The following is a 27,709-nucleotide window of genomic DNA, read 5'->3' as shown; positions in this document are numbered from 1 at the left end:
GTGGCTGTTAAATAGGCTTTAACACTCCAGTATGGAAGGCTGATAAAGGACAGGCTCACTGTAATATCTCAGAATAGTTGGTGAGGGTGGGATGTGATTAAAAGGCATTTCAACTAAATTATAAAAGAAACAAGGTCGCATTACAGAAATGTTCTCTACGGTGAAAAAAATACAGGGCAGCCCTCTAAGCTAGGAGAACTAAGTAAAATAAGATCCTTGGCAGAATTTTTCCTAACACATTAGGAAATCCAGACCTAACCTCAAAGGAGGCCTTAGTATCTTCCCACAGGTCTTAGAAGCTATAGGAAAAAACCCAAAGCCAAAGGTGAAAGCTTGACTAATGCAGAGACACAGACTAAAGGACAATTGCCCACATGTACAAAAAATGAGAAAACAATGACCAGATTTACATATTTTATAGCTGAAGTTAAAAATTCCCTTGCCTCACCAGTAGTTAATATTCATAATGTCAAGCGCTAAATACGCATCTAGCCAGTCTCCCAACTCAGGAATGTTTTCTCTTTGAAATACAATCAAGGAAGATAACACAATCTCTGTTCCGTAAAGAGACAGGCCTAACTTCCCTTACCACAAGATTCCATATTGCTAAGCCTACATAATGTTTGAATGGGTTGTACCTATTTAGCTGTATAAAAGAGATTTCTCTCTTTGCTTTGCCAATCCCTTTAGCAAATTGCCTGTGACGTGCTTCACATTCTGGTTTAATGCTTATGCAATAGTAAAACTTTTCTGTTCCTACTCCCTTTTTGGAGAGCTTTTCTGAATTGGGAGATTTTGCTTTTAATTATATTTCCCCAACATTTTCTGAGGGTCTATTACTATTTGTGGCTTTCCATTGATTTCTCGAATAATTTTGACAAAAGTCTCTCAGTTCTTTAAAAAAGAAAAAAAAAAAAAAAACCAACAATCAAAAAAAAAAAAAAAAAAAAAAAAGAAAGAAAAGAAAAGAAATCCCTAAGCATTCTGTGCATAGTTTAAATGCTATCTTATACCCAATATTTTAGTATTTGGCTGTAGAACTCTCTTATTACATTCATAGCCTGATTTCTTTTTGATCTTACTTTTTCTAAATCCAGACCCCCAAATTTTGAATAATGAAGCCATTAAGGTATTATCTATTTATATCTAAATTATTTTTGTAGCTGTGACCACTAGGCCACACGTAAGGTTTGTTCTCTCATTTATATTTGTAATGAAGCATATACAGTTGTGAGAATTGTTCTCTATATATTGTGCAATATTTGAAAAAAGAGGGCAAATCAAAAGAAGAAACTATACATCCCTAAGTTAACCAGATAAAATGTTATTGATATAAATGTTTAACTGTTATACTTTTTAAGTTGGGTAGACCATAATTATATGCATATAAAAGACACAAAAAACTGCCAACAGATTTTGTTCCTAGGTATAAATACCTTCTCATTTGGTGACAATAATAGCAAATACTTTATGGCATATATCAAAGGGCACTCGGAGGTATGTCAATGTCCTCACTATTCATAATACATACCTAAATTGGGGATTCTATCCTACTCCATACTGATAATGTTCATTAATATAATACATTGACCAGACGTTTTCTCTCTTATCATCAACAGATAGTTGCTGGTTTTCCATACAGTTATCTCTAAAGGCCTCTGCTACAAAACAGATCTGAAATTGAGTTTTCCAGAAGAAACTTCAAAAGAACTTTAATAAATAACTGTACCTGATACTGTCAGGCTTTACCACAGGTCTGATTTAAGATTTTGTAAGCCATATTAGAAGCAGGCTGCTTAACCCAAGATCAACAAAGCAATGATTAATCACTTTTTTTTTCGGCCACATGGTGTGAGGGGATTTTAGTTCCCCCACCAGGGATCTAACCTGTGACTCCTTCAGTGGAAGTGTGGAGGCCTAACCACTGGACAGCCAGGGAATTCCCAAGAATTAATCACTTTGGACTGAATGAACTGATTTGATTGTAGCTAAAGGTCCTTTACTAAAACCCTTTTATACTTTCAGTTGCTATATTTTTCAAGCTGACTCCTCAAATTTTAGAAAAATATTCCATTAAAATAACTTTTGATAAACAGTAATACTTAACAATGACTTTTGAAAATATAAAATATAGATTGATTGGCCCTGTCTACAAAACAGTACAGAAGAGTGATTGGATTTTATATAAAATCCTTTTTCATAGGAATGTGGTTATTAATATAGGCTTAGAACTAACCACTCATCTAAAACAAGTAAGCCTTCATCCTTTTTTCACAACTATGTCATATTAATAAAAAACAGACCAAGTTAAACAAAAGATAAAAATTTAAATACTCTATTATAAAATACCTATCTAAAGGTATGAACATACTTAATCAAATTCTTGGCTTCCTAAATATTATGAAATATGTATTTCTTATACTATTTGCAGAGATTTAATTCTGCTACAGAGAAACAAATGTGATGGATGAAACTCATAAGATGCACTAAATACTGTATAGATAAGTAGTTAGAAAGTAGAGCACATGTGTGTTAAGTATAAGGAGAAAGGACCAGGAGATCTGCACGATCCTTGAGGCACTAGTTATACCTGATACACCTGGACACTAAATATGCCTGGGATACATGAGGCACTATATATTCCTGATACACAAAATATATTTGGGATATGAGGTATCCATTCTGGCCCCCATGCGTCCTTTGCCCAAGATAACACAAATAAAACCCATGGCTATTTGGCAGGCAAATTGGTGAGCAACAGATGTGGCCAGGGGTAATGCTCTCTCTTTGATAGATACTGACCAGGGTCTATCTGTGGACCTTCTTGCCCAAACCTGGACTCTGGGCTTCATAACCAAACCATCAGTAAGGAAGATTGATGCAGCAGAAAGATATCTGAACATTGTGTAACCCATGATTCAGCTACTGTGGCCCATCTCCTTGAAACCTTATTTTAAGTCTTAACTTACCTCACATCTTTCCCCTTGTCTCTGGTTATGTGTTTAAATTGATTTAAAAAATCATGCATACCCAACATTTTGATTTAATTTGAGTCTTTTTATGCCATGGGAGAGCTTGCTTGGTAGTGTGTTTGGAGGCTACCAGGGCATCAAGGTACCTTCCCACAGGACAGTGGGGAGTCAAATGTGGAAGTAGGAAAAATATTAAGGAAACTGAAGCCAGTAACCTAGGGGAGAGAAGACGGTCCTCAAGCCAGGGTGGTAGCATAGTGGTACAGAGAATTGATGTTTCCATATATATTTTGAAGGCAAAATCAAGAGGATTTCTAGAAGAATTGAATAGACAAGAATGAAGTAATTATCAACTAAATGGGGGGAGTGTTTTAATGAAAGATTAGGAGGGGGGAATACCAAGTATTCTATTTTGGACATGTTAACTTTAAGATGTCAAACATCCATGTGAAGAAAAAATATAGGGAACTGTGGGGAATTCTCTGGCTGTCCAGTGGTTCAGACTCGGTACTTTCACTGCTGAGGCCTGGGTTCAATCTCTAGTGGGGGAACTAAGGTACTGCAATCCACTCGCCCCCCACCCCCACACACAAAAAAAAAAAAAAAAAAAGAAAAGAAAAGAAAAGAAAAAGAGAAAGAAATTGGGTATATGTCTGTCTGGATTATAGGAGAGAAGCCTGGGTTGGCAATATAAAATTGGAAGTCATTACTGTACAGATGGTATTGAAAGTCTGAACTTGGTGAGACCTTCAAGCGAGTGAGTACAGAAAAAGTAGTAAAAACTTAGCCCTGTATCACCCAACATTAAGGGTCTGGGGAGAAGAGATGAGCTAGCAATAGATACAGATTATCTGGTAAGAGAGACCAAAGTGAAGAAAGTATATCAAAGAGAAATTGTAGGGTCAATTATGTCAGTGTTTCCAATAGTTCAAATAAAATGAAGACTAATAATTGGCCATTGGATGTAGAAAAATGATTGTGTATTAGTTTATTTTCTGTCTTTCCCTAGTAAAAAGAGACTTTTTTTTCCCTTGCTGTATCACCAGTGCCAAGTACAATGCCTGAAGCACAGCAGTCATTAGTAATATTAATGAATAAATGAATTAATTAACTAACATTCCTGATGCTATCGACTGAGAGCTTTACTGTATACTCACTAAGTTAGAGTCCTGAACAAGCAATGAAACTGTGTTAAGTAATACATGCTGATTCTCAGGGTATTTAGTCACGATACTTTTTTCTATTTGTTAAGGTTTTATTGTAGACTATGTTGTGCTTTTTGTTTTTTGGTCTGCATTGGGTCTTTGTCGCTGCGCGTGGGGTTTCTTCAGTTGCGGCAAGCGGGGGAGCGGGGGCTACTCTCTGTTGTAGTACGTGGGCCTCCCATTGCGGCGCCTCCTGTTGTGGAATATGGGTTCCAGGCGCGTGGGCCTCAGTAGTTGCAGCATGCGGGTTCAGCAGTTGCAGCACGTGGGCCCTAGAGTGTGCGGGCTTCAGTAGTTGTGGTGCACGGGCTCAGCGGTTGTGGCTCTCGGGCTCCAGATTGCAGGGTCAGCAGCTGTGGCACATGGGCTTTGCCACTCTCCAGTATGTGGGATCCTCCCCGACCAGGGATGGAACTCATGTCCCCTGCATTGGCAGGCAGATCACCAACTACTGCACTACCAGGGAACTCCTATGGTTTCTTTTCTAAGGGTAGTTTTCCCAGTACAGCTGGAAAGGAAAGCCAAGAAGTTGTCCATGGTTTCTGATGTCTCGATTCTATAACCGCTGAACCTAGCAGATATTTATAGCAAGAACTTTTTATGCAACAAACTTTAATCCATTAACCACAGATAAAATAAGCCCATGAATTTTGAACTAAATCCTCTCTTGGGAGAAAGGTAAGGACTTGAATTCCTGGACAGGTCCTCTCATTGCAACAAAGGATAATTGATCCTTTGTTCCTTAATTTGGGTCTGAGCTTTGGGTCTGAGAGTTCCACAGCCTTTGAGAGCATTCTCTTAAAGTTGAAATTGATGAAAAGATGGTATTAAAACACTGAGATTTTCCCCTTAGATTTGAAAAGGCCTGTGGGACCAGTAGAAGTGGGAAGTGCTAATGAGTTGTATTTGAGGTGACCCAATCCTACAGATTCTGATTAACTGGTCTAGGGAAAGACCAGTTATTATTTAAACAAACAACTTTTTCATAGTAATTCTTATGTGCCTTCACATAAGAGACAGATCTTTTGTCCACATGATGTCTGGGTTTCTCTTTGGCAGTTAAATTCTATGGCTATTCAGAAAAATGAGATGAGGTTGATAGAAAGTGAGAAAGAGAACTACAAATATCACAGCAAACCTATCCAGTTATGCTGTGATCATCCTCAGAAGGCTAAGGAAGGACAGCAAACCTATCCAGTTATGCTGTGATCATCCTCAGAAGGCTAAGGAAGGCTCCTCCTGCCTTTTATTTACCACCCAGAATGTGAGTACAAACTAACAGGTGTGACACTGTAGGAATAATCAAGATAATATCTCCAAGTGCAAAAACTGGTTCCAAAAACATATTGACTGTAGGGTATTTCCCATGGCCCCATAACAGACGAGAATCTCAGCTGGAATGTGGTTGTGCTGCAGTTAGGGATGAGGCATAAATGAGTAATAACTGCTTCACTTTGCACTTACTATTTGTCAGGCACTGGTACTTAAGCACTTTTCATTTATCAACTCATTAATCCTCAAAACAGTCCTTTGAGCGAGGTATCAATATCATTATCACACAGTTGTATAAATGGAGAAACTAAGGCCCAGAAAAGATGTGTAACTTAACCCGTTCTCACCACAAGAGAATGGTGGTATAGGTTTAATCCCAAACCATCTGCTTCTAATGATTATGCTTAAACGTTTCACCATCTTGCATCCCTTTGGTAGTAAAGTCACAAACAGGACATTTACATCTCCTAAAATACTTATTTTTATCTTTTACATCCTAAACAGAGATTATTTTTTATGTCCAAAATATATGTGGGTCTGCTTAGCGGTGCCAAATCGGACGATTTTTCACAAGTTGAAAACAAGTACATTTTTCATTAACATGCTTACATTAGTCACAAAAGAATTAAGAAAAATATGTCTAAATAAAACATGTGCTCTCCATACGTGGACCAGGAATTTTGTACTTTTGCTCTATCTGAATCCATTACTATAACTGTCCCTCCCCAGTTCTTGTCACCAGTGACATTCACCATTTCACCAAATACATAAATTAAGACTTAATGAGCACTAATTATGAGCCTCGCCTTTTAAAATCAACCAAAAAACCCTTTACTCACTTGACTCTATGAGTGGACTAATTTAAGTTTAAAATGTTCTCCCTATCCTTTGTGGTAAATAAGTGATCCTGACTATCCCTCCAGGCACATAGAACATGCCTGCAAGCTTGATTTGACAAGATAGTTATTACCTTTAGAGGGGCAGAGATGTCACTAACTAACCTTAAAGACGAATTCTTTTTCTATAAAACACTTTCCCAGTTTGGGATCTGAATACACTTTTTCCAAGTTACACTGCCAGACTCCAGATTGTGTGTGACTTCTTGACAGTGGTACAGCGTATTAACTGATACAAAGTTACCCCACTTTTAATAGGTGGTTAAACTATAAAAATTACTTTGTAAAAGAACAAGTTACATAGTAGCGAACGTAGGCATCTGCAAGAACTTTCCTCAGTACCTCCTTTAGCAAACTACACAACTGAAGACCCCGTACCAATTCAGCGTGAATATATCCTTAGGTAAAGAATTGACTGGATAGCGGTCCTAACGACCCCTGCTGTACCTAGGCAGGATTGGGAACACACGCGTCCCAGAGTAAGCACAAAACAATTTCGCAGACCAAAGTACAATAATTAAATACTTTTTAACATCTCTAAGCAATGAAAAAATAAGAATCACAGCTCTTTACAAGCGAAATGTAGGAAGCCCTGAAAAGGGCCTTTTGTTAACGGAACAGACACAAAACCGAACAATCAGCCGCCAAAGCCATAAAGGGTGCGTCCCTGGCGCTTGAGCGCGTAGACCACGTCCATGGCGGTGACGGTCTTGCGCTTGGCGTGCTCAGTGTAAGTGACAGCGTCCCGAATCACGTTCTCCAGGAACACCTTCAGCACCCCGCGAGTCTCCTCGTAGATGAGGCCAGATATACGCTTCACGCCACCACGCCGGGCCAAACGCCGAATAGCGGGCTTGGTGATGCCCTGGATGTTATCGCGCAGCACCTTGCGGTGGCGCTTGGCGCCCCCTTTCCCGAGACCCTTCCCGCCTTTCCCACGACCCGACATGAGGACCACTTAAGAAGCTCAACAAAACTTAGCTTCAAGGCTCGCAGATGCAAGCTTTTCTAGTCCGTTGGCGGACCGAACTGAGAACCTGAAGGCGGGAAGTCCCTCCCTAAGGGGGGAGGGGAATTTGACCCCAAAAAAAAAAAAAGGAAAAGAGGTCTTCTCTGTTCCTTTGTACTGTTTCACGCTGTGGTAACTTTTTTGTTACCATGTTTTAAGGCTTTAACAATTGCTTTTGAATGCGAACGCAAAACATTAGTGTTGTGGAAAAGGGCAAAACTCTTCATCTCACCACACAGAGATCACTGCTGGTAGCTGATTTGGTATTTTGTTGAATAGATAAAAGCCCATATTCTTTCAAAGAAAATGTATGCAATGCTGCATATGCCCTTTTAAAACCTCTTTACACTGGTGTATTTAACTCAATTTCCGTTGAGTTTTTAATAACAAGTTATTAATGTCTGCTTATTATTCCTTCCCATGAATTCTCCATAGCACAGTTTTAAACAATTCTCTAGCAATTCCTTAATCAGCCAGATTTTTAAAATAATTCTTTTCTCCACCAATGAAATGCGTTTAACATCACACTTGGAGCTATTACTAAAATTCGATTGTGTTCTATATACTATGGTTTCCAAAATCTATTTGTTACGTTCAGAATTAATTTGGGGATAGATGTGTTTTTTTGTCTTTGGTTGATCAAGTGGTCAGCAAGCAAGATTTATGGATTTATTTGCCAGTGATAAAGTACCCTCTTTAATTTCTGTAATGTACTGGGGACACTAGTTCTTCCTATTGTGTTTCCATTAAAATGTTTTAAACATTGTAATTTGTTTCAAGAAAAAAGAAAACGCCTTTGGGTTTTTTGGAGGCACCAGGCTTTCCTGCCAACATAGGAAAGGTATAATCATTTCAAAGAGAACTGAAGAGGTGAAGGAAAAATTTTTAAATTTCCAATTCTTTTCTCTTACAAGAGAAAGGACTCAGGTTTATTTTTCAAACTGCTCTTGTTTATTCCATGACTAAAAGCCATCTAATCCCTTTAACAATGCTTATCATTTTACAGTTATGTATGGGAGGTGGTGGAGCAAGGTGGGGTACTCATTGAAAGGAGAGGGAACTAGGTGAGAAACTAGAAAATGGAACAATCTACATTATGCTGTCTCATAACTCTTAAGTCATCAAGTCCTGTCAGCACTCGATCTTAAAATTACCCTAGCTTCCAACTATTAAGGTTGAGATTTTAATAATGCATAAGGTTGTGGGCCCGTTGCAGCTTAGGGAGGAAGCACTCAGACACGCTGGCTGCGAATTCGGCCTCCTTGTCAACTAATACCTTCGACTTCTGAATCCTCCTTGGATTCCTTACTTCAATTTCATAGGCAGTAAGTAGCTAGCTAAGTAGCTTATTGGATAGGACCCAGAAACTAGGTAGCTTATCGGGATAGGATCGAGACAAGATTAAAGAAAACCCCAGGAGTTATTGCGATGCTCTGGCTACTTGCAGTGTAATGAGTTATCTTCAAATACTTCTGCAAACCGAAGGATACATGCATTATTATTTCTTCACTAAGTACACGAAATCTATTTATGATAGTGAAAGGTAACTGTAACGAACATGCAAAAATGTATGAGAATCAAGGCTCCCCCCAAAACGTACAAACTTTTAATCTAAAGCTATACCTACACATTCAAGAAAACATGAAACATTTCAAAACAGACCTAACAACGGACAAGCTCTTTTTCGGAAAGTGTAGGTGGCTCTGAAAAGAGCCATTGGGTGTGAGAAAGTCTGACCAATCGCTCTGCAATCAGTGACTCACTTGGAGCTGGTGTACTTGGTGACAGCCTTGGTGCCCTCAGACACGGCGTGCTTGGCCAGCTCGCCGGGCAGCAGCAGGCGTACGGCCGTCTGGATCTCCCTGGAGGTGATGGTCGAGCGCTTGTTGTAATGCGCCAAGCGCGACGCCTCGCCCGCGATGCGCTCGAAAATGTCGTTAACGAACGAATTCATGATGCCCATGGCTTTAGACGAGATACCAGTGTCCGGGTGGACCTGCTTCAGCACCTTGTACACGTACACCGAGTAGCTTTCTTTGCGGCTGCGCTTGCGCTTTTTACCATCTTTTTTCTGGGCCTTGGTCACCGCCTTCTTGGAGCCCTTCTTCGGGGCAGGAGCGGACTTGGCAGGCTCAGGCATGGCGAAGAACTGCGATTCAAAGTATAAACGAAGGATCAGGAAAACAACAGGTACCTCTTTAATAACAAGGCTTTATGCAAATGAGGTTCAGTAAAGGTTTCTAGTGATTGGTGATTCTTCTCCAGTGAAGTCATAGCTCAGTTTTGCCCAATCAAGGTAGGCATCCTGCATAGTCGCGTTTCCATTGGCCTAAATGAAAGTAAAATGTTAGCCAATCGTACAGCTTCCTTTTCGCGCCTAGCAGGGCCTATAAAATATGCGTTTTTAAGTTTTTGCTTGTTATCTTTGATAGCGGTTGTTGATCCCGAACCATGTCCGGGCGAGGCAAACAAGGCGGCAAGGCTCGCGCCAAGGCTAAGACTCGGTCTTCGCGGGCCGGCCTCCAGTTTCCCGTGGGCCGAGTGCACCGCCTTCTCCGCAAGGGCAACTACGCCGAGCGGGTCGGGGCCGGCGCGCCGGTGTACCTGGCGGCGGTGCTGGAGTACCTGACGGCCGAGATCCTGGAGCTGGCGGGCAACGCGGCCCGCGACAACAAGAAGACGCGTATCATCCCGCGCCACCTGCAGCTGGCCATCCGCAACGATGAGGAGCTCAATAAGCTGCTGGGTAAAGTCACCATCGCTCAGGGCGGCGTCTTGCCCAACATCCAGGCCGTGTTGCTGCCCAAGAAGACTGAGAGCCACCATAAGGCCAAGTAGGGATCAAGTTTGGAAGCAACAAAAGGCTCTTTTCAGAGCCACTTCTATCATCATAAAAAAGGTGACACGACTTAGTACATTTAAAATTTGTTCTGTGAAGTACAGGACTGATACTCTCCAGTTAGGCTTCAGTCCTAGGGTATCCTCATCTCTCCTGTTACACATTTCTGAGTTGCTATTTAGGAGTCGTCAACAAAGTTGACATTTGTGTTAGACTAATTTCAGTCACTGAAGCTATAAGGTTATTGACATATCTATCGAGGTCCCTATGTGGGAGTTAGGCAAGTGGCATAAGTGAGTTTTTATGAAGCCAAAACATCTGTTGGAGGGGCCCTGAAGTGTTTTTTTGTGAATGATACACAAACTCATTGGGGGTGTCAGTAGAAAGAGTAAATCCTGCATCTTAAAATTTGCTTTTAAAGAGTTGTTTTAAAACGCTTACGATACCAGTCGTTATTTAGGCTGGGAAAACTAAGTAGATATACAAATAGAACAATCCAAGCTTAACTGTAGCAACGATGGTGCTGGATGCTATTGATTCCAAGAGCACTAATGATTAAGACTTACAGTTTGAAAAAAAAGATGAATTCTTCTGAAAAAACCAAAGGCCATTTTCAGAATAATGAAGTAAAAGATTCTGCTATGTTCGTATTTCTGATCAGGCATAGCAAGGTCCTTTAATTCTATGCTTTAGTAAAGATTTGGAACATGTATGCCACGTGGCAGTTTTGCCATTTCAAGAAATGCAGGCACAAAGGAAATTTCTTCTGTTTCCTCTTTTATTAAATTCTAATGCACTTTTTTTCAACAAATATCACACACTTGGGTACCATGCATTAAGGATACAATGTTAATGAGACGCCGCCGGTCCTAAAGAAAATCGAATGGGGAGAAACAAAAGTAAATAAAGAACAATGTAGCAAGATAAGTGAGCTCAGAATATAAGGGGAGCATAGAGGAGTAAGATCTGTGAGAAGTAGTAACACTTGGTCTGAGGGTTAAAGGAAGTCGGGAAATAGAGGAAAGTGTAGGGATTCCAGCAGAAAATGAGCGTCACCAAATTCATGGCTTGTGGTATGTGCAGGCAAATGACAAAAAGTTCGATACTGGCAAATAAGGCAGAGTGGTCACAAGAGAGGAAGAGCCAGAGGGATCTCTAGGCCAGCCCTTTGGTTTCAAATGCTTTATATATACTAATGACTTCCAAATCTTTATGTCCATCCCAGACTTATCTCAAGTTCAGACATACACATACATCTACTTTCTGATATTCTTGTAGATCTCCGGGAAATTCAAAATGTATATCCCAGACTGAACATCAATCATCATCACTACTTTCCCAGTGAATCTTATCTTAGTACTTGGCATCACCATCTTACCCATTAGCATGAGCCAAAATGGTCTGGTGTCTGAGTATTCATTTTTGTGAGCCATTACTATAGCAAAACTCCAAGTTCCTTGTATGGAATGATGAAATTATGTTGAAATCCCAGAAAAGCTTAGGCAGAACGAAAACTGACTACCGGAATTCAGCACATAGAGAGTTTAGAGACATGGAATATTTGTATCCACATAATTAGAAATGTACACATAACTAGGACTGCTCATTTCCCCTGAATAAATCTTCAAATAATGAGAACTGAAAGATTACTTGGGGAAGCAATATACTGACTGCATATATCCAGGGGAGGGTGCCCTACCCAGCCAGCAGAAAGGGCCATCTCTGTTGTGGGCCCCTCTTGACTTAATATCTCAGTTCCCCAAGCCAGAAGGCCCTGTTTACTCAAGAATACCAATCTGATTAGAAATTGGCCTTAGATGTGCCCGGGGCAGGGGTGAGGGACGACTGCTTCCCATCAAATTTTTTTTCCCATAGGAAGGCTGATTCCTGGGAGGGGACACTCAATTACTTTTTGCTTAAGGTGTTAATCCAAGTAGAAAGCATTAGATCACTTTAACTTGGTAAAATATTAGCATCACCCTAAATCCCATGTAGAAATCATAGGTCCTACATTTCACAAGCCCCCTCAGAAAAGTAATGGGCATGATGACATCTGACAGTCTAATCGTAGCAGTAGTGTTTTCTAACTAAAAGAGAAATTAGGAATGTAAGGAAGATCTAACCACTTGTTTTACTAAGTTGGGAGATGGAAGTAACACAAACACCTAGTACTTAGAAAATCACAATGTATAAAGTTAACCTGTCTCCCACAAGCAAAGCTAGTATCAGTAACTAGCAGGGAAACAGTCCTTTTTCAGTGTGCATGTGGGCGGCTCTGAAAAGAGCCTTTTGGGGTGGATGGGAGACCTTCAGGCTCACGCCCTCTCCCCGCGGATGCGGCGGGCAAGCTGGATGTCCTTGGGCATGATGGTGACGCGCTTGGCGTGGATGGCACACAGGTTGGTGTCCTCGAAGAGCCCCACCAGGTAGGCCTCACACGCCTCCTGCAGCGCCATCACGGCCGAGCTCTGGAAGCGCAGGTCGGTCTTGAAGTCCTGCGCGATCTCGCGCACCAACCGCTGGAACGGGAGCTTGCGGATCAGCAGCTCCGTGGACTTCTGGTAGCGGCGGATCTCGCGCAGGGCCACCGTGCCGGGCCGGTAGCGGTGCGGCTTCTTCACACCGCCCGTGGCCGGCGCGCTCTTCCGAGCCGCCTTGGTAGCCAACTGTTTGCGCGGCGCCTTGCCACCAGTAGACTTGCGAGCGGTCTGCTTAGTGCGAGCCATGGCTAGATAGTTCAGCTAGCACAAAGGCGACGCCTAGCCACTTATTTATAGCGAGAGTCACAAGCTGATTGGACAAAAGGAGACCAGGACTATCCAACCGGTAACCGGACTGGTTAGGACTCGAAAATTTTATTTGTTGTTCTCCCAATCCTCCGATATCGTCAGTTATCTGTGACCTCAATTTTTTTTCATTTTTCCTGTAAAGTTGTTTGCTCTGTAACAGCAAGTTCCATAGAAATAAATACAAGCTACATAAGAAACAGAAACTTTTCTAGCAACATTAGGACAAAATAAAAACAGAAGAAATTATTTTTAATAGTATTCTGTTTAACCCCAGATATCTAAAATATTCATTTCAACATGTAATCAATATAATTGTTAGATATTTCACATTTTTTTATTTTGCACTGTTTGAAATACAGTGTGTATATTACGTGTCCACTACTTTGTTCAAACCAGCCACATATCCAGTGATCAGTGGCCACAATTGGTTAATAGCGCGCTGTACCATCACCCCTCAGCTTTCCTTCAAACACGAATTTTAAGAACTTTTAAATTTTTTTCAGTAAGTACAATCTGATCTGCATGTGAGGAATTAAAGGGTTAATAACTTCATAGGGAAACTCATCCTTACATGAACTTCTTTTCATTGTTAGTTAATATAAAACAATTCCATTGCAGTACGACAACAAGAAGACAACAAGAAGGAATTGCATTTTAGGAATGTAATTCCTTTGTTTTTAAAGAATCTAATTCCCCACCAGTAACCTATGTTTACCGCAAGCTACACACCCCTTGAGTTTGCATCTACATCCAGTAATTCCTTAGCAACTGGCAGAACCTTAGGAGAGCTTCCTTGCCTGGCGTCTGATACATCTGATCCTCCCCCTCCCCCCAGGGCCTAGAAATTACCAAGGCAAGCTTTTTTTTTTTTTTAAGGAAAAAATGATCTAATCCCATCAGTACAGGGTCTTTTAACAATAAAAAGACTAAGAAAACGGCATTTAAAAACTAGAACTTAGCATTTTTATCCTGAAACGAATGATCATCGACTTATATAGACACCTGTTTGTATGGATGTGTGCAAGGGAGCTTGGAAAATACTTGAGAACCCAATTAATAAACAATGAGTATAATCGCCAGGCACCTCGGCTAACTTTTCCAATAAGAAGCCTGAGTATTTAAACTTTCCTTAATCAGCAATGTAAAAGGTAATGTACACTGATGTGAAATTAGGTCTTTCTCAGAAGTCTTACGGCTCCAAAAACAGCATTTGACCTAAGATACAGGTTTGGTTTGATCCCTGAATACTCAGATGTCTAGAACCCAGAAAACAAAAATTTCTTAAAACTGCCACAAAAAGGCACATTGACCTCCCACCAGAAGTTTGTGCTTTCCAGAGGTTCATGATGGGTAGAGGTGAAGGTACAATACTTAAGAATGACTCACTCCACATAACCCCTCAAATTTGCCAATGCTGATGAATCAAAATTTATAGGTTATTTCACTTTCCACATGGAGTGGAAATCAGTTCCTAACACAAGTTTTGAGGTTAGTATAATTCACCTATAATGGTCCTAAGTATTATCTAGAGTATAAGCTTTATAAACCTAGTGCTCAGTTCTTCCCAGAAAACTGTAGGTGGCTCTGAAAAGAGCCTTTGGTTTGATTGAGAAACTTGAGCTGCATTAAACTAATCCAGACTTCTATTTGCCTTTGGCCTTGTGGTGGCTCTCAGTCTTCTTGGGCAGCAACACAGCCTGGATGTTGGGCAGGACCCCACCCTGCGCAATGGTGACTTTACCCAGCAGCTTGTTGAGCTCCTCGTCATTGCGGATGGCCAGCTGCAAGTGGCGCGGGATGATACGCGTCTTCTTGTTGTCGCGGGCCGCGTTGCCCGCCAGCTCCAGGATCTCGGCCGTCAGGTACTCCAGCACCGCCGCCAGGTACACCGGCGCGCCGGCCCCGACCCGCTCGGCGTAGTTGCCCTTGCGGAGAAGGCGGTGCACTCGGCCCACGGGAAACTGGAGGCCGGCCCGCGAAGACCGAGTCTTAGCCTTGGCGCGAGCCTTGCCGCCTTGTTTGCCTCGCCCGGACATGGTTCGGGATCAACAACCGCTATCAAAGATAACAAGCAAAAACTTAAAAACGCATATTTTATAGGCCCTGCTAGGCGCGAAAAGGAAGCTGTACGATTGGCTAACATTTTACTTTCATTTAGGCCAATGGAAACGCGACTATGCAGGATGCCTACCTTGACTGGTCAAAACTGAGCTATGACTTCACTGGAGAAAATCACCAATCACCAGAAACTTTAATCTCACCTCATTTGCATAAGCCCTTGTTGTTAAAGAAGTGCCTTTTACTTTCCTCGTCTTTTGTTTCATTTTGATTGTAGTATTTCAGCATGCTTGAGCCTGCCAAGTCCTCTCCTGCCCCGAAGAAGGGCTCCAAAAAGGCGGTGACTAAGGCACAGAAGGACGGCAAGAAGCGCAAACGCCGCCGCAAGGAGAGCTACTCCGTGTACGTGTACAAGGTGCTGAAGCAGGTCCATCCGGACACTGGCATGTCGTCCAAGGCCGTGGGCATCATGAATTCGTTCGCTAACGACATCTTCGAGCGCATCACGGGCGAGGCGTCGCGCCTGGCGCATTGCGCTCGACCATCAGCTCCAGGGAGATCCAGACGGCCGTTCGCCTGCTGCTGCCTGGAGAGCTGGCCAAGCACGCCGTGTCTGAGGGTACCAAGGCTGTCACCAAGTATACCAGCTCCAAGTAAATGTGTTTATAGGCGTTGCCAAACCCAAAGGCTCTTTTCGGAGCTACTTAACACTTCTCAGGAGAGCTGGGGCACCTTGCCTGTCATTTCCGTGCGGGGGGGGGGGGTGGAGGTGGCGGGGAGAGAGGAGGAGGAGGTGTCTTTGCTGAATTTGGGTAATATTTGAAGAGGTGACGTTTAACCCAAATTTGGTGTTAATCTGACAAATGTTCAGACAAGTAAGTGCATTTTTGCGAGCACTTCTGGTGTCAACACTACGTTTTTTGATTCATCTAGCCCGTCTCTCCAGGTTTTGACTGGACAGACAGTACCTGAAAACCTCGAGAACAATGACAACGCCAGGGAAATCCAGGACGTCACAGTTAGGAAGCCCCAGATTAAAATGTTTACAGTTTAGCACATTCTATAAGTGCGCCTGGGAGCCTGTAAGCATTGTGAATGGAAGCCATTTTTACGTGTACAGGAACTCCAGAACCATTCACTGCATAGCCCTTTTTCTCGTATCACTTTGCAGCAGACCACGATGCCGTACACTAGTGCAGGAACTAAGGAACAAGACGTCAGCTACAATATGTGATCTGAACAGTTAACCCCTTAAAAGAAAAGATAGGTACCCCTGAAAAGAGCTTTTACAATTGAAAACAGCAGTACAAGATACAATGCAGTCAGCCGCCAAAGCCATAGTGGGTGTGTCCCTGGAGCTTGAGAGAACAGTCTACAGCAGTGATCGTCTTGCGCTTGGCACGCTGGGTGTAGGTTATGGGGTCATAGTCACATTTCATAGCAAGACCTTCAGCAGCCCGCGGGTCTCTGTAGACGAGACCGGAGATGCACTTGACTCCACCGCTGCAGGCCAGGCGCCGGATGGCGGGCCTGGTGATACCCTGGATGTTGGCACACACGGCCTTACCGTGGCTCTTAGCACCACCATTAACCCTAGCCCCTCCCCGCCTTGCCGCGGCCTTACCATGTTGAGAGTACAGATACACCGAAATTCTAAAGTCAACAGTGGAAAAAAGGTGTACTCAAGGCGGGGGTGGGGTGGGGGGCAGCCGTTTATTTGAATTTTTCGGACCAAATTGAAAGCTAGAGAAACTCGAGAGGGAAAGACTCGCATTTCTCGTTCCGCCCCCTTCCTTGTTCCAAACAAAGGCGGAGGAGGAAGTACCCTCTTCTCCCGAAGTAGCTGAGTTCATCTTGGATAAGGTGAGGCCTAAGGGGCGGTGCCCTTGGAGGGGAGAAAAGGTGCTGTGGACACAGAGATGTATTTTAGGTACGAAAAAGAGATTAACCAGAGAATGCGGAATGTGCTGGATGGCCTAGGGGCAGGGATGGATGGAGGCTCTTTTTAATTGTGCCCGTTTTAAGCACTTTGAATTTTGAACCATATGTACACATTGTCCATAAATAAACAAACAAAACACACGTAAGGTAATAAATGCTTCAGTAGAGATGTGCATGGTAAGTCCAAGGAGCACAGAATAAATAATATTACCAATAGAGGAGGGTGGTGTACAAAACAGCATTCTGGGCACTTGAAGTAAGAAAGTGGATATCACATTCAAGGCATCGGAAATGGTTAGTGGGACTAAAGTCTACAGGAGTGGGCTTCTCAAAACGATGACAGGATTTCAGTATAAAACCACTAGGTATGGACCATGAAACGTTTATCAGATAAGATTCTGAAATATTCACGATTCAAGATGCCAATTTAGCGTTGTATGGTTACTTAAATGAAGCAGACTCTCACATTACTTGTTAAATTAATCTAGCAGTCATAGGAGTTTCTTTGTTCCTCTGAGCATGAAGGAGAAAAAGAAAGCACCACTGGTCCGTTTTGGAACTAGTAGTCCTCTTTTTAACCAGCTAAGAAGAGATGTCAAATACAACATGGTTACCTTTGCAGCCAGCCAGGGGATCAGAATTGCAAACTGCATAGATCTATATCTAAGGAATATGCAACAATGTCTAATGTTTGGACTTCCTAGGAGATCTCTTACAAATCAAGTGAGACTCGCACATTTTTATTAACTGAGAACAGACAACTCGGTGGTAGTTTTGAATACCGGCAGAGAATTCCATATTGGACAGGAGAAAGAGAATCTGACAACTCTTTAGATCACATTCTTTTGACTACTTTTATGAAGGAGGATTGGAACTGTAATTTCAGGGGAGAGGAACATCTTGCTTTTTTGAGAATCATTAATTATAGACTTTCATTTTTAAGGTTAGGTTCTGAAATTTAATTAGTTAATATTATAAGAAAGAGCAGGCCTGAGTTCATATTTTACATGAAAAATAGAAAAAAGACTGCAGAGGATTTTATCCTTCAAAAGGGCTTTATCTTCCACCATCCAGGAAGTCCTCTCTACTGTACAGATTTGCTTATTGTCAATAATAAGGGTATTCTTTGTTTTTTGTTATTTTCATATGTTTAGTAGGTACATTCCTCACCTTCGTTCATGCAAGTTTTTTAATAAATTTGTTTTCTATAACCTCATATTCTTCTGTGAGAACCTACTATTTAGTCTGTCTCAGCAGGTTTATAAGACAGAAGTTGTAACAGAGATGCGATAATCCATAGAGCTTAAGGAGGGCCTGCTTTCCTTAAGGAGAAACCTGACTTTCTCCCCTAGCCTGTCTTCCTCTGCAGTGTTTCTATAAGCCTTAGTTGTTATAAACTGGAAGTAGCAATGGAATGCTTCAAGTTGGGACTTTATTAGGATTCTTACATCTGAGGAATATATTCACGATAACAAAACTCACAAGAGATATTCATCAAACTAGAATTCACTATATTAGTTGTAATGAGAAGTATGCCTGGCCTGACTGACCAATTTATTGGTCATATATTGCTTTAGTAAGTCAAGAAAGTAAATGAAGTTGCCTGATTCCTAAGAAACATTTTCATAAATCTTTAACAGCACTATAACTTCTCTCTCTTTATTCTTGGTATAATTGTATCTTAAACAGTCACACTTGCAATCTAGCATGAATTGTCTCCCTGGAGGATTTTGAAGTAGAGGTCACCAACAATCCTCACACCTCACCTTTCCTTTGCTCAGATTCTAGCATTCCGTCTCAACTCCGGTGCACATATCTGTCATTAAATTGTTGGAATTTCACTTTTATATCATTTTACGTTTGACTGCATGATTTCTTAATATCTGAGAAACATTAGAGATTAGGAAGTGCTTTCAAAGAACCTCATCCATCTATTCCTGCTCCTGTTATGACCAGCTTCTATTTCTGTACCCTTTCTTCAACTTCTGGGAAAGAACCCCACATAAGGTTTATAAAACTGAATTCCCAGATGAGAGCCCCCAAAGATGCACTTGCGTATGGGAGAGGTTAGCACCCTTCAGGCTCTCAAATGTGTTGATTTAGAATCTCAATACCTGTGTGTACAAAAAAAGACTACAGACTTAGGTACGCGGGTCTCTCACTGTTGTGGCCTCTTCTGTTGCAAGAGCACAGGCTCCGGACGCGCAGGTTCAGCGTCCATGGCTCACGGGCCTAGCCGCTCCGCGGCATGTGGGATCTTCCCGGACCGGGCATGAACCTGTGTACCCTGCATCGGCAGGCGGGCTCTTAACCATCTGCGCCACCAGGGAAGCCCCAAACTTAGAATTTTAAAACAAAACTTTGTCATTTATAAAACTGTGCTGCAGGAAGAAAGGGAAAGGGGTGAAAAGGAGACCTGCAAACTTAACCAAGCAGATGAGTCCAGCCTCTCGTTAGTGGCCCCCAGGTTTTCCTCTCCCTCTCCATGCAATGAAGGTAGGAGTTAGAACTCTTAGATACCAATACCATGGTTCCTTGGCACAACAAGACAAAACAAAACAAAATACCAGAAAATGGATGATCTGAGGTCACCGAGGGGTGACTTCACTACCACAAAGAGGCAAATGCCATTCTGGTCACTGTGCGATCACAGACAAGTCAGTGAAACTCATCGTACCAGTTTCCTTATCCGCAAAACAGGGGTAGAAAGCCAGCCCAGTTTCATCAAAAAGTTGTTTGGATCGAATAAGACAATATATGTATCAGTGAAATAATTAAGCATCATGCAATAAGGGAAGAAGTATTATATAGAAAGTATTGCCAATTCCAGTTATAAATCAGGCATATCATTGTAGAGCCAAGGATTTTATGTGACCCAATCAGCCAGCAAAAGGGAAATTAATTTATTTCATCATCAAGTATTTGTTAAGCACCTATGATTATGTGACAAGCACTATGCTAGTATGGAGGATACACAGTGAAAAAAAAGCCTGTGAAAGTTCCTGCTCTTGTGGCACTTTGAGGGGAGGGGTAAGCTAGGCAATAAAAAAATAAATTAATAAAATTCTTAATATATCAGCTCCTTAGTATGTGATTTGGATAAAAATAAAGCAGGAAAGGGGATAGGAAGTTGGGGATCTCAGTTTTAAGGAGGGTGTGCAGACAAGGCGTCGTGGAGGAGTCATTGGCATAAAGTGCTGAGTCACTACCTGGGGGAATCTGTTCCAGGCAAAAGGAACAAGTAACCAAGTCAGGTACTTAGTGTGTTCTGGGAACTGCAAGAGGCCGTTGTGGCTGGGGAAAGGGAGCTATGGGGTGAGCAGTTTTGAGTTTCTTGTGTCTTTTTCTCTTAGTCCAACTTAATTTCTGCACAGAGTCTTGACAGCCTGCATGTTTTCTAAATAGCTGCTGAAAAAAATGCCCTGCAAAGCAAGACGAGATGGCGCCACCTCTGCTAGGCTCTCGATCCAGGAAAGCAAACAGTATTATTGCAAAACCATCCCGAAAGAGGTGAATTCCAACAAAGGAGTCTTGTTCTCAGCCATACCCCAGCACCAAGCACAGAGCCTGGAATGTACACTCAGTGAATGACGCCCCAACAAATTTTTTTTACAGCTTAATATAATAACCGTACTTAGCACTTAGATGGTGTCTTTAGGGGAGTTTTCTTATCTCTAATCATCCCACTCTCACAAAACCCCACACAAGCCCAACAATTTTGTAAACAATCATCATTTTTGGAAACATATGACAAACTTAAATAGCCCCATAAGAAGACACTGACGTTCACTAAAGCATTACTTATAGTGGCAAAAAATTGGGGACAGTCCTACTGGGTAAAACTAAGGGAGTAGATCGGGAAAATTCCTGTTTCTAGAGTTGTTCAGGTTACTGTTACTGCATAAGAAGCAGCCCAAGCTCGGTGGCACAAAACATTTTATTATGTTCATGGATTCTGTGGTCAGGAATTGGGGCAGAGCGCGGCAGGAAGGGCTGTCTGCTCCAAGACGTCTGGGGCCCCAGGTGGAGGATCACTGACTTGTGATTCTTGGGACAGCCGCTGAGGGCTGGAATCGTCTGGAAGCAACTTCACTCACATGTCTGGCAATTGACACTGGCTGTGGGCTGGGACTGTCTGCCAGAGCACTTTTATGTGGTCTGGCTTCCTAACTGTGTGGTGGCCCAGAATGCTCAGACTTCTCATATACTCCAAAAGTGAGCGTCCCAGGACACTCAACCAGAAGCTGTGACTTCCCATCTCAGGAGAAAAGTCAAAATCCTAACCAGGTCCCACACAGCATTGCCAGTGTTCACCCTTAGGAAAGGTCCCTGAAAACCCAGATGAAGATGTCGTTTTACAGAAGTTGTGCAGTCCTCACGATAATTCTTGGGTATAGGACTGTCCTGAGCACAGCTGGACTTCCAGCATCTCTGGCCCTGTTCCGTCAACGCCAGTTGTGCCCTGAGCCATTGAGACACCCAAAACACCCACACGTTTTCAAAATGCCCCTCCAGGGGGCGGTACAGGTTTGTTGGTGGGGTGGGGGGAACACGTTGTTTAAAATTCACTAGTTGGGATCCGGTGCCTAAAAGATGGATATTTGTCACAAGAGATACCTTTCCAAAGTGGTCCTTCGTGGGCCCCATGGTGTAATGGTTAGCACTCTGGACTTTGAATCCAGCGATCCGAGTTCAAATCTCGGTGGGACCTTAGCGACTGTTACCGTTTTCATCTTTTTCATTTTTATTTCTGCAATCTCGTCCCTTAAAACCAGCATTTCCCCCTGTAATCCAGCCCACCACACGTCAGTCATAATGAGCAATAGTATCTTGGTCAAGCTTCGGAAATCGGAGCCCACCGGCTGCTGGAGCGAAGCTGTATGCAGAAATCAGCGCCGCGGGGAGCAGCCGCCAATCCTGTAACCTGTGCCCAGGTCCGGGTGTGGAGGGGCTGTCTCTCGACTGTCTCGCCTGGCTTTATTCCTAGAAAGGAATCTATGTACGCATGCAAACGGACTTTCTGTTTTTAAAAGAATGGTCACATTACCCTAAAACTGGAAAAGGAAGTCTAAACTGAGACGTGATAAATATCTGATTGGAAGCTGCTTTCCCTCGCGGCTTTGCTCTTCACTGAGCTTTCTCAGAGGGTGGCATCTGAGCCCACACAGGCAGAGCACGATGGGTTAGCAGTCCCGGGCCTTAACCACTTTCAGGCCACATCGTCCCATCTTAGCTGCAAATTCCTTAGATTCTTTCTTAGACTTATGTTAGTAATACTTCTGCACTTCGATTAAGTTGATCCGTGTGGCGCAGTTCTTCAAACTGCAGGTAGCAACCCATGAGGGAGCAGCCCTTGTTGTCACCTTTGAGAATCCTAAGACAGGACAAGTTCTTTCCACTTTGCTCGGGCAGCTTTCCACATTTTAATGATTGCTGCCCTAACCTGCCCACATCTCCAACCTCATTTGTCACCGTTCCTATCACACACTTACCTCCAAATTAGCTTCTAGTCACAAATCACGATAAAATTATTTCTATTCTTCCATTTTTTTTTCCTCTCCACATTTAAGATGCTAAGTGCTCTAATGGGTGAAGTAGACAACATGCAAGAAAAGATGGGCGGTGTAAGCAGAGAGATGGGAATTCTAAGAAAGAATCATAAAGAAATGCTAGAGATCAAAAACACTGTAACAGAAATGAAGAATGCCTTTGATGGGCTTACTGGTGGACGGGACACAGCTGAGAAAAGGATCACTGAGCTTGAGAATATCTCTACAGAAACATCCAAAACTGAAAAGCAAAAAAACAAAAAGAAGGAAAAAAAAAAAAAAAAAAAAAGAGAGAGAACTGAATATCCAAGAACTGTGACAACTACAAAAGGCATAACATATGTGTAATGGAAATTTCAGAAGGAGAAAAAAAGAAACAGAAAAAATGTTTGAAACAACAATGACTGAAAATTTCCCCAAATTAATGCCAGACACCAAACCACGGACCCAGGAACCTCAGAGAACACCAAGATAAATGCCAAAAAAAATTATACGTAGGCATATCATTTTCAAACTACAGAAAAACAAACATAAAGAAAAAAATCTTGAAAGTTGATAGAGGAAAAACAATTACCTACAGAGGAGCAAAGATAAGAATTACATCAACTTCTCCTCAGAACACATGTAAGCAAGAAGAGAGTAGAGTGAAATATTTAAAGCGTTGAGAGAAAAAAAAAAAAAATCTAGAATTCTGCACCCTGTGAAATTATCCCTCAAAAGCGAAGAAGAAATAAAGAATTACACAAACAAAATTTGAGAATTTGTTGCCAGTGGACCTGCCTTGCAAGAAATGTTAAAAGAAGTTCTTTAGAGAGAAGAAAATGACATAGGTCAGAAACTTGGGTCTACATAAAGAAAGAGCATCAGAGAAATAATAAGTAAAGATAAAATAAAAACTTTTATTTTTCTTATTCTAAATTGATCTGACTGATAACGGTTTGTTCAAAATAATAATACCAACATGTTTGATTGTATATATAGATGTAGATATAGGTATGAATAACTGAATCACTTTGCTGTACAGTTGAAACTAACACAGCCTTGTAAATCAACTATACTTCAATTTTTTAAAAAGGCACAATCCATTAAAGAAAGAATTAAAGCTGAACTTCATTAAAATTTAAGAACTTCTGCTCTGTGAAAGACACTTCGAGGAGAACGAAAAGACAAGACAGACGGAGAGAAAATATTTGCAAATGACACATCTAATAAAGGACTGTTACCCAAAATGTGTTAAAAGTCAACGAGACAACAACCCAATTATAGTTTATGGCGAGTAATTTTCTATGGCGAGTAATTTTCTAACTGCTGTTTTTTTGTTTTTCTGCAAGATGCCTCAAACAGCAGTCATCAAGATTCAACATCTGAGGCTTCAGTCAGGTTTAAATCTGAATTGTTAAGCAGTGAGGAGTTTGCCTTTACCTTATAAAACCGTGCAGAGAAAGGCCTCGCTAGGATTCGAACCCAGGATCTCTTGTTTACTAGACAGGCACTTTAACCAACTAAGCCACAAAGCCACCACTCCTCAAAGATACTGAGCATCTTATTTTACAAAATGTCATATTTTAATCTGCAAATTTTTTTTTTTATTTCAGCAGTTTCTTTGGGATTTAACTAGAAGGTGTACCTGGGCAGGAATCTCCTCTTCTAGGAATGGAACCTTGATCTGGTCAGAGATAAAACTCAGAACTGGACAGCCAAAGGACTTGAGGGGGCCGTTTCTTGTACATGAATTTATCAGGCAAAGAGAAAGATCTGGGTGTGGACCCAGTCAATCCAAACATTCCCAATAAGGATTGGGCTTCTTCATCAACTTGAGCAGTTGTCCTTGGACCCTCTTTGCTTGTCTGGTACAGCTGACACAACTCTTTCATTGTGGGGTTACCTGAGGGACATTCACACATTAGGTGTTCAGTATTAATTAGTTATAGTCCAACCTTGCTTCAGGATTTCATTTCAGCTCTGTCTCCTCCAGATACACCAAAATTCCTATTTGGGAGTTTCTTTCATGTATTCTTAAATTCCCATGACAACTTTCAGCACTCTTAACTCAGTGTTGCCAGAAGACAATTGATGTTAGAATCACCTGGGAATGCTTGGTAAAATTAAGAGTCTTGGGATCTATCTACGCTATATCTCTTTAGTAAAGGATCCATTGCAAGAGGGGTTCTGAAATCTGCATTTGTAATAAGTCTCCCGGGGGATACTTTTGGCCAAAAAGATTGGATTCGCCATTGTAACAATCGCTGGCTTTTCTGGAAGCCCTTGGAGTTCTGGTGCGGTGTCTTCCTGTCTGTAGCCCATACCTAGCTCAATGTGTTTCTTTTGTGGACATATTGGGCTGTCAGTTAACGCATTTTGTCATTAAAATCAAAGTCACAAATTGAACTGCGTCTGTGTCCACTAGGGATTTCCAAATGTAACCCCAAGGTGAGCACGTTTTAATATAATGTCTTTGGGGCCCCAACCTGTTACCTCCAATGCTTCGCTGGATGTGGGGTGGGGGCTTGAATTCAGCAGGCAAAACGATGATCTCTTAAGGAAAAATTGGGACAGCGCCTTTGGTAAAGTCGAGGTAGTAGGTGGCGTTAATGCGGTGGTTTCTATTGCTCTCTGTTCCCCTCCTCCCACTCGTCTTCTCTTTTTCGTACTGAGTAAAGAAAAACATTTCTCTGGAACTTGAGGTGATCTAGTGAGAGAGGATCGGAAAAAGTGGGCGGTTTCTGAAAGCACAGGGAGCTTGCTGTGTTTTCTCTGTAATAATCCTCCTCTTATTTTGATGCAACTCCACAAAACCAGAAATAATTCAGTATTTCCTTAAATGCGCACCACAAATACATTGCTTTTAATTAAAAACTAATTGCAAAAGCAGAAAGCTCAGCAACCGGGATGGCCGAGTGGTTAAGGCGTTGGACTTAAGATCCAATGGGCTAGTGCCCGCGTGGGTTCGAACCCCACTCTCGGTAGGTTGAGTTTTGATCCCCAGAATCTTTCCGGAAAGGAATACAGGCCTTTGGAAATATACGTGATTGATTACATGTCTATTTTTCTATCCTTTTGTGAAAACACTACTTTGCTTTTTGTCTTCAAGCCTAAAGAAATTGCTTCAGTAGGCAGCATTAAGTGTGTGGATTATATTCCCCCCGTTTTATCAGATTGCCAACATAAGAAAAACCACCCAAATCAAGCCTGCCTAAAGAGATTTCAATACTCCAGCCCTTTGAGTTCTAAGAGGAATGGAACTTTGGACCCATTTTTCTTCAGGCAACAGTAAAGAAGCTCTCTGTAGCCCCCAGGATGTGAGTAGGGGGATTCTCATTGTTTCCAAATGGCTGTACTCAGAAAGCCCAACTCAACTCTGCCTGGGCTGCCCCTCCAACTCTGGAAAATATTGATTCCTCGCCAGCAGAATACGAGTTTTTTATTTTGTTTTCCCAGTTTAAAATGTAAAAGTGGTCCCTTAGTGGAGTTTTTTTTTTTTTTTTTTTTTTTTTGCATTTGTCTTGTAGTGTTATCGAACATCTTTTATGTTTAAAAGCCACCTGTATTTCCTTTTCTGTGAACTGCTTTTTAATATTCTTCACTCGTTTTTCTACTTAATTGTTAGGTCTTTCTCTTCGGATTTTTAGGAGCTCTTTAAATGAGTCGATTAAGTCATGTTTTGATGTGTCACAAGTAGTCAGGTTGCTATTTGCCTTTGCACTTTGTGGCAAATTTGGACATGTAGACTTTGAACTATGCAGGTGAAATTATCAGTCTTTTCTTCTGGTTTTATGTCTGACTTGGATATGCCTTTTCCCACTACAGGATCAGCAAGGGTAATAAAAGAACTCTATGATTTCTTCTAGAATGTCCATTATTTCTTTTTATATTTAGATCTTTGATATATTCGATTTTTTCTGTGTCTTAACATGCGAGGTATAGATCCAACTCTACTTTATTTCCAGAGGATTACCAGTAATCCCAACACCATTACTGAATATCCATATTCTCTCCACTGATTGAAAATGCCAGCATATTAAATTCTGTTCTCTTTAAAATTCAGAGGACCAGAGGCCTGGCATCTTTAAGATGATTTGAAAGAACGTGGATTTTGAAACTCAACCATCATATATTCTAATTCTGGCTTTCCCACTGACTCTCTGAGCCTTGATTTCTTCATTTGTTAAATGGGGATAATCATCCCTACTTCATGGAAGGTAGTTGTAAGAATGAAAAGATTACATATGAAGAAGGGCTGGCAGATTAAGAAGGGCTCTTTGCCACTCTGCAGGTTAGTCCCCTTTCCCCTTAGAAGAAACTCACACCCTTCCTTTATAGTAGTCCTTAAAAGAAACCCAGAAATCAGATAAAAATCATCCTGATAGTTAAGTTCCTTATGTTTTGATATCACAACACCTAGATTCCGCATTTGAAAGTTCTCCGATCCCAGTGGCAGTTCAGTGGGTCATTTTCATGAGCTGCCTTGGGTTTCAAGTCTGAGCCACCAGCTTCGCGTTTGCTCCTGGCCATGCTGGGAAGAAGGAAGGAAGCTCCTCCTGAGAACTTTTATCTGAATAAGCTGGTTTGAGAAAGGCTAAGTTTCTGTGGAGAGGCAAGATTCATCTCTACCAAAGGTGACTTTTCTAATCTGTGTTTCTTTCCCTTGGATGGGGTAGACAGAGGATGAGTGGAGGGTTTGTTTTTTTCTGAAATGAGACTCCAGGGAACAAAGGTTTTACCTTTATTGAAACTTTCTAAAGAGAAAACACAGCAGTCTCTTAGTGACTGGTTAGCAAAGTTGTTTAGAGTGTAATGCTGATGATACCAATGTCCGGGTTCCATCCCTACAGAGGTTAAATTATGTCATTTTGCTTCACAAGAGACTCAAATGCAGATCTAAAAGTACCATCCCACTCCCATCTCTGCCACAGGGAAGATCTGAACTTGTTGTATCTTAGATTATTAAATTCTTCCAATCATGGATGCTGCAGGCAATTTCTACTCAACTCTAGCATCTATTGTTGTTTCTTGAGGTAGGCAGAATTCTATGGTGGCCCCAAGATGCCCTCCCCCTTGTGCACAAGTCCTGCACAATCCCTTGTACTGGGAATTTGATTAGGGTATGCTATGTAGCACAGTTGACTTTAAGAAAGGAAGATTATCAGGAGTGAGCCTGATCTAATTAGATGAGCCCTTA

The 27,709-nt window shown here is 41.7% G+C and overlaps 5 protein-coding genes, 3 non-coding genes and 2 pseudogenes across 8 annotated transcripts; 4 read left to right on the top strand and 6 right to left on the bottom strand.

The window, feature by feature from the left end:
• Positions 1-6,982: 6,982 nt before the first annotated feature.
• Positions 6,983-7,294, bottom strand: LOC132497845 (histone H4). The gene has a single exon (XM_060111388.1). It carries the CDS (start codon positions 7,292-7,294, stop codon positions 6,983-6,985), a length of 312 nt encoding a protein of 103 aa, XP_059967371.1.
• A 1,819-nt stretch (positions 7,295-9,113) lies between these two features.
• Positions 9,114-9,494, bottom strand: LOC132497387 (histone H2B type 1-C/E/F/G/I). The gene has a single exon (XM_060110530.1). The coding sequence runs from the start codon at positions 9,492-9,494 to the stop codon at positions 9,114-9,116; it is 381 nt and encodes a 126-aa protein (XP_059966513.1).
• A 311-nt stretch (positions 9,495-9,805) lies between these two features.
• On the top strand, positions 9,806-10,192 carry LOC132497373 (histone H2A type 1-H). The gene has a single exon (XM_060110514.1). It carries the CDS (start codon positions 9,806-9,808, stop codon positions 10,190-10,192), a length of 387 nt encoding a protein of 128 aa, XP_059966497.1.
• Positions 10,193-10,202: 10 nt separating this feature from the next.
• LOC132497390 (histone H2B type 1-C/E/F/G/I-like) lies at positions 10,203-15,697 on the top strand (annotated as a pseudogene).
• Positions 12,509-12,919, bottom strand: LOC132497358 (histone H3.1). Its single transcript, XM_060110493.1, has one exon. It carries the CDS (start codon positions 12,917-12,919, stop codon positions 12,509-12,511), a length of 411 nt encoding a protein of 136 aa, XP_059966476.1.
• On the bottom strand, positions 14,626-15,018 carry LOC132497368 (histone H2A type 1). Its single transcript, XM_060110507.1, has one exon. The coding sequence runs from the start codon at positions 15,016-15,018 to the stop codon at positions 14,626-14,628; it is 393 nt and encodes a 130-aa protein (XP_059966490.1).
• Positions 15,698-16,362: 665 nt separating the features above from the next.
• LOC132497844 (uncharacterized) lies at positions 16,363-21,628 on the bottom strand (annotated as a pseudogene).
• Positions 21,621-21,692, top strand: TRNAQ-UUG (transfer RNA glutamine (anticodon UUG)). Its single transcript has one exon. It is a non-coding gene; the product is annotated as a tRNA-Gln (tRNA).
• A 2,281-nt stretch (positions 21,693-23,973) lies between these two features.
• TRNAT-AGU (transfer RNA threonine (anticodon AGU)) lies at positions 23,974-24,047 on the bottom strand. The gene has a single exon. It is a non-coding gene; the product is annotated as a tRNA-Thr (tRNA).
• A 1,366-nt stretch (positions 24,048-25,413) lies between these two features.
• On the top strand, positions 25,414-25,496 carry TRNAL-UAA (transfer RNA leucine (anticodon UAA)). The gene has a single exon. It is a non-coding gene; the product is annotated as a tRNA-Leu (tRNA).
• The last annotated feature ends 2,213 nt before the right edge of the window (positions 25,497-27,709 follow it).

The sequence above is a fragment of the Mesoplodon densirostris genome, chromosome 10, assembly GCF_025265405.1.
Source record: "Mesoplodon densirostris isolate mMesDen1 chromosome 10, mMesDen1 primary haplotype, whole genome shotgun sequence".
Lineage (NCBI taxonomy): Eukaryota > Metazoa > Chordata > Mammalia > Artiodactyla > Ziphiidae > Mesoplodon > Mesoplodon densirostris.
Note: the sequence above shows the minus strand (reverse complement) of the source record. Positions and strands in the feature narration are given on the sequence as shown.